Source organism: Nelusetta ayraudi, unplaced genomic scaffold (assembly GCF_046127955.1).
Source record: "Nelusetta ayraudi isolate G7.1 ecotype Tasmania unplaced genomic scaffold, CSIRO-AGI_Nayr_v1 ptg000135l, whole genome shotgun sequence".
Lineage (NCBI taxonomy): Eukaryota > Metazoa > Chordata > Actinopteri > Tetraodontiformes > Monacanthidae > Nelusetta > Nelusetta ayraudi.
The window spans coordinates 15,719,177-15,725,941 of NW_027466185.1; the positions used below are offsets into that span (position 1 = coordinate 15,719,177).

At 41.9% G+C, this 6,765-nt stretch overlaps 1 protein-coding gene across 2 annotated transcripts; it reads right to left on the reverse strand.

The window, feature by feature from the left end:
* Nucleotides 1–31: 31 nt before the first annotated feature.
* On the reverse strand, nt 32–3,821 carry s100v2 (S100 calcium binding protein V2). 2 transcript variants are annotated; one of them, XM_076051648.1, is made up of 4 exons: nt 3,658–3,821; nt 2,470–2,601; nt 702–860; nt 32–609 (listed from the first exon to the last, which is right to left on the reverse strand). In XM_076051648.1, exons 1-3 carry the CDS (start codon nt 3,664–3,666, stop codon nt 705–707), a joined length of 297 nt encoding a protein of 98 aa, XP_075907763.1. In that variant the 5' UTR covers nt 3,667–3,821; the 3' UTR covers nt 32–609; nt 702–704. The 2 variants fall into 2 exon arrangements, with proteins under 2 accessions (XP_075907763.1, XP_075907762.1); XM_076051647.1 differs by having other exon boundaries at nt 32–612; nt 3,658–3,820.
* Between the last annotated feature and the right edge of the window lie 2,944 nt (nt 3,822–6,765).

Genomic DNA, 6,765 nt, shown 5'->3' on the forward strand with positions numbered 1-6,765 from the left:
TGAGCAGAAGAACTTGGGACCAAAGACACAATTCACAAAGTGCTTCAACAACTTTATTGTACTTTTCTACTTGTTGCAATGAAGGTGTCAGAGACATGACTCGGCAGGATTACAAAACAGAAAGACATAGAAAATGCAGGATCACAGGAAGTAAAGCTTTTTAATGTATTGTGATTAATAGCAGACATCTATGATGGGACAATGATTCATAACATGTTGTGCCTTTAGTCCAGATAATAACATGTTCAGGATTAGAAACAAAAACCAACACACATGCACATGCACACGCTCAGCCCTTCTGCAAAAACGGTGAAATTTAAACCGTAACTGGCAACAAAAACGGTTGTGTAACATTTTACAACATGGAGATAAATAGGTATTTTAAAATTAGCTTGACCAAAATGTACAAAATTTTCATTGCATTTGACTTTTTCTCAAAAACCAGTGGTGTCACTGGATAATGTCAGTACTGAAAAAACAACTGAGATGAAATAATTTGGAAACCTGGAGGATTGTGATCTCATTTTGATTGTAGCAATTGTAGCAATTCTATATTCCTGGAGCAACTTCTGCTCAGAGCAACGTTGACCTGTGGAGTCTGCGGAACACCTGCTGGAGAGACGACACGGACATGTTACACACTGACTGAGTGGAATTCTAGGGAGCACAAAGTTAGTAATAATGAAGATTGAGTGACGTACTGGTCACAGCAGGATGCAGCTGCAGGAGGGGCCTCCCTGTCCGCTCAGGATGGAATGCTGTGAGGTGGCTACTGACTGAATCAAGGTCCAGAAGTCCGAGAAGGAGACGCTTTGACCGTCAGCGACACCCATCTTCCGCAGGATGTCGTCTCCTCCAACCTGCCAAGAAAAGAAAATACAGAAAATACTGCAGTTGTGCTGTTACGCTCTGACTCTCATTTACACCCCAGTGCGTATTACTGATGAAGGAACCCGACTCATTTTTATTTTTATTTTTTTTAGCATGGAAAAACATAAATCTTCTGCATGTGATGTGTGATGATGTCATTGGTCTCATCCACTGCCTTTGCATTGTGTGAAGGGATTTGAGAATCAAACTCTTTGAATGTTGTGAAATTAAACCGAGACGCTGTTAGAACGTTCACATGTGCTGAGTGAAGGAATTGCTTGAACGAGGGCCAAAATCTTTTATTTTGAAATGAAAAATATGTCAGTCTTATTGGTTTTGGTACCGGGGGGGGATTACTGTGTGATTTGTGGGTCTAGATGCGAAGAACATTAATTTTTTGATATCTCTGACATTCCTACAGGCCATATAGTGCCTGTTTTACTTTTTCTGGGCTGTGCTAGAGAAGAAATTGTTGCATGTTAGCATATTCTTTCTTCATTTTACAATTCAGCAGCAATGTTTTTTTAAAGCACGTTTCAAGGGTCCAATCTGGATTCAAAGACCTAAGAAGGAGAAAAGTTGCATGGATGAAATGCCACAAACTTCACTCAGTCTTGGTGTCGTTATCAATAAAATGATTCATGTAGATGGAAGATTGTTTCCATCCGTCTGTTTCATATTTTTAACAGTAACGTCACCTGAAGGCAACATCCTGAACACGTCAATACTAAAGATATAAGGAATCCATTTATCTCCTGACATTTTAAGTTGAACTTACTGTTACTGATTATACATTTTCCTAAAATGATGTTTTAATAAAACACAAAAAAGCCAGTCGTTCTTGACTTCACACATACACACAACATAAATACATAAAATAAAATAAATCCATTTTTTTGAATCACTGTAATGATGAAACTTACCATGGTACTTTATGTGTGCCTGCATAAATATGTCATGCCAGTACGTAGCAGTGTCACCTATTGTAAAACCATGCAGTGAATTTACTGCACACTTGTTTCTGACGACCAGCAGTAAACACCGCTTCTCAGAATTAGCATTGCCTGCTAACTTCCTGCCATTCTTTCAATACACTCACTTAATGCTCAGTTAGCCTGACTGTGCTGCGCTGCTATTACAAATGATATTCTGAATTAGGTGTTGAGTTTTTGAATCTAGAGTGCACTTTGTTTTGAGTGGATACAACAAACCGTATTATTGTCATCTTTAACTGATATGAACTCAAAATAGTGACTGTATTACTATATTATCATAATGACAATATTATTAAATGGTATACAGAATATATAGTTATACAGCAAGAAGGTTGCGGGTTCGATCGGCAGTCTGTGGCCTTTCGCGTGTGGACTTTGCATGTTCTCACTGTGTGGATGGATGGAAGCTTTATGATCTAATATTGATGAACGAATACAACTGTCCCAGTTTGTCAAGTTTGTTGTGGTGCATTTTTCATTTCAAAGTTGAATTGATGCTTAGTACCATTGAGAGAGAAAGAGAGAGAGAGGGGGAGAGAGAGAGAGAGAGAGAGAGAGAGAGAGAGTTTCAATCTGCAATCAGACTGATGAGATTCAACGTTACCTTCACCAGGTTGGGCATCTGAGAAGACAGGAGGCCTTTGAACTCGTCAGTCTTCAGCACTGGACCCTGATCAGCTGAGGCTCCGTGGAACTTAGACACAAGTGTGCTGATGGCGTTCTCCAGGGCTGAATACTGTGCACACAAAGCATGAATATTAAACAACCTAACACAGAAAAGTAACACACACAGCACTCTCAAGATGTGTCGGGTGAACGCTTCAGTATTAAGTTGCAAAGTATTCATTAAATAAAAGGCTAAAGTCTTGGAGTGTGTTCAGGTTCAAGCGTTGAGCAGAACACCTTGTAACTCAATGATTGTGCGTAGAAACTTTCATCTGTGTGATCATTTGTGTAACATGCGCCACTCTGGCTGGTTATTTCATGCATGCAGCCCAACAGCTCTGTCACAACCAACCACACCCTGTCAGTCAGCGACTACAAGCTCTTACAGGCCCTTCTTCCCAACACACAAAAAATATTCACACAATAGAAGCGTCCCGGTTGTCGACTATCTCAGTTGCTTTTTTATCAGATATATCATTTCTGTGCTTTCCTGTTCTTGAATTTGGGTGATTGGAAATTCATGTCTATAGTTACCAAAGAGGAAACACCACAACATTATTTTTTGTGTGTGTTACAATAAAAAGACAAGAGAAACTTGCAATAAAAGGCCCAGTGTGGCCTGAGTGATGCCATATTGGACAATCTTTAGCGACATTAACAAAGACAAAATAAGTTACTTCAGACACGGATTCAAATAAAGAAACATTGACAGCCGCTTTCACGGTGGAACATAACACTCGGGACATATCGCAATAAATGTAAGTAAGAGCCGAAAACACGACATAAAGGACTTTCTGCGCAGACTGCTGCTTTACGGCCTGATTCACATGGCAGCCTGCAAAGTTTTCAGGGAGCGGCGGCTGGCAGGATTCACACTGTTGCCATTGGATCTCGACACGAATCCGGTTTGAAAACGTGCGCAATCTTATTTTGAACGAACCCATAAAATATTGATTGCAACGCATCGATGATTGCGGGCGCAAAGGAACGAAGTGAATCGAAACGCAATGCTACATTTTACCTGACATCTTGTGAAAAGCAACCACAAAGTACAAGTACAGTAACGCGGCGTTCCTGAAAACAAATTTAAGTTTACTCGGAAAAACGCAGTTGGTTGATTTTTTACCTCAGGCATGTTGGCTTAATAATGTTACAGTCTCCTTCGCTTCTTCTTTTTCCTCCTGCGAGACTCGCTGCTTTGAAGTTGTGACTCACTGAACCAAACTTACTTACAGTCAATAATTCCCGGATCCGCCCTCAACACGACCAAGTAGGAAGGAGGAGCAGGGACTGTCAAGATAAAATAAAGAGGGTAGAGAGGGGGGGGGGAGCGGGGCGTTTAGGGTCGCGAAAGGAAGGACCGACCAAGGGTGGGGTCAGTCTGTGACGTCACATGTAGTGAGGTTCGTTGGCTAGCTAGTGACACACCGACTCGTTCCATCACGACCAGATTTACCAAATATCTGAAAACAGCAGAGTGCATTGTTCCCCGTGGCTCAGTTCGTGGCAGCTAATTAGGGGCACTTCCTGCTTCCGGTTGCTGGTGTCTGAGGCAGTTGACTCTGCCTACTACTACTACTACTACTACTGTCAGGGTTACAGTTACTCTCGTTTTTTTTTTCTTGTTGTTGTTGTTGTTTTTGTTTTTTTACATACAGTTTATAACAACAGCAAATGCCCATTGTTAAGCAAACCTACAAGTTTTACATATTTCTTGCTGTTCGAATATGTGGCTCCTTGTCTCATGGGGTAGTGGTGGACTTATCAGTCCAAATATCGATGATATTGATACTAATGTTGGTATTGATCAATATTAGTGTAATCACATCGATATTTTCAATTTGTATCTAGATATTGCATTTGTATACACTGATCATTATGTTCAAACTACTACAGGGTTGCCCATTAAGTTGAAATTAAATGTTTTTGTTATTGTTTATTTTATTTTATTTGATCCTATCTCTAAGCTAAGGAAGCACATTGCATTCACTGAAACAAAAGGCACCAGGATCTCGTAATTACGAGAAAAGATCTTTTAAAGACGGTTGTGTTTATTTTGTGGAGCTGATCTGAGAGCACTGAAGCCCTCACGCTCTTCTCCACCTGTTGTTGTTCTGTCAGCCACCACTCGATGGCGCTCTCCTCCTCACTGTTTCTCAGCTCCGTGGCCCAGTCAGAGCCGCCGCTGCTGCTGCTGCTGCTGCTGCTGCTGCTGCTGCTGCTGCTACTGCATCATCAGGACCAACTGACCCTCCTCAACATCTGGAGCAAGAGAGAAGAAGAGACAGCAAGAGTCACGACTCACAGCTCAGTCCCTGAACGCATCATCACAGAGACGTTCACTGTTCACTGAGATGATGGATTCACTGCTGAGAAGAATCAAACTCTCGGTCACATCTGGACATTTGAACTCCCTGGAATATATGGCAGTGATAACCAGGAAGTGAAAAAAGGAATGTAATTCAGCCTGAATCCAAAGTTTTACAAATCCTCAAAGTGCCCTACATACACTATATTACCAAAAGTATTTGCTCACCCATCCAAATGATCAGAATCAGGTGTCCTAATCACTTGGCCTGGCCACATGTGTATAAAATCAAGCACCTCGGCATGCAGACTGTTTTGACAAACATTTGTGAAAGAATGGGTCGCTCTCAGTAGCTCAGTGAATTCCAGCGTGGAACTGTCATAGGATGCCACCCATGCAACAAATCCAGTCGTGAAATTTCCTCGCTCCTAAATATTCCACAGTCAACTGTCAGCTTTATTATAAGAAAATGGAAGAGTTTGGGAACAACAGCAACTCAGCCATGAAGTGGTAGGCCACATAAACTGAGGGAGAGGGGTCAGCGGATGCTCAGGCGCATAGTGCAAAGAGGTCGCCCACTTTCTGCACAGTCAATTGCTGCAGAGCTCCAAACTTCATGTGGCCTTCAGATCAGCCCAAGTACAGTACGCAGAGAGCTTCACGGAATGGGTTTCCATGGCAGAGCAGCTGCATCCAAGCCATACATCACCAAGTGCAATGCGAAGCGCCGGATGCAGTGGTGTAAAGCACGCCGCCACTGGACTATAGAGCAGTGGAGACGCGTTCTCTGGAGTGATGAAGCACGCTTTTCCATCTGGCAATCTGATGGACGAGTCTGGGTTTGGAGATTGCCAGGAGAACGGTACATTACGGACTGCATTGTGCCAAGTGTGAAATTTGGTGGAGGAGGAATTATGGTGTGGGGTCGTTTTTCAGGAGTCGGGCTTGGCCCCTTAGTTCCAGTGAAAGGAACTTTGAATGCTTCAGGATACCAAAACATTTTGGACAATTCCATGCTCCCAACCTTGTGGGAACAGTTTGGAGCGGGCCTCTTCCTCTTCCAACATGACTGTGCACCAGTGCACAAAGCAAGGTCCATAAAGACATGGATGGCCTGCACAGAGTCCTGACCTGAACCAGATAGAACACCTTTGGGATGAATTAGAGCGGAGACTGAGAGCCAGGCCTTCTCCACCAACATCAGTGTGTGACCTCACCAATGCGCTTTTGAAAGAATGGTCAAACATTCCCATAAACACACTCCTCAACCTTGTGGACAGCCTTCCCAGAAGAGTTGAAGCTGTAATAGCTGCAAAAGGTGGACCGACATCATATTGAACCCTACAGGTTAGGAATGGGATGGCACTTAAGTTCATATGTGAGTCAAGGCAGGTGAACAAATACTTTTGGTAATATAGTGTACCTACCACACAAACACATCAGTGAATCTGTGCTTCTTCAAAGGCACCTTGAATGGTAATTTACCAGTTTGTAAATGTAGTGTTATAAAAATATAATTGGCAGTACCAGTAATGTCATTTATTTATATTTTTGGTATGTTACTGGCCTATCATACTTATTTTGAGTTGAGTCTGTTGAAGTTATGACATTGCCTCAGCAGACTCAGCACGGGCTTAAACTAAATTTTGACTCAACTTCACCAGAGTTTTCAGGTGATTACACGCAAACATGAAGATACGACAAATATCAAATAAACAAAGATTCAAACTACGGAAAAGACTGAAAACAGCACCAAAAACAAAAATTGAGAGAGTAAGAATCCAATAAACTGGATAAGAGCTGTTTCATAACCCCCCACACAAAAGAAATCTGAAGAAAAACTGTTCTCAAAAGAACTCAAAGTGGATTTTCATTTCCACTTTAATTCAACTTCCATTCATCCATCCATCTTCTATACCTGCTTAT

Coding starts and splice junctions, on each gene's coding strand:
- s100v2 (XM_076051648.1), bottom strand. Junction 861..2,469: donor AGATGCCCAACCTGGTGAAG/GTAACGTTGAAT, acceptor TTTTCTTGGCAG/GTTGGAGGAGACGACATCCT.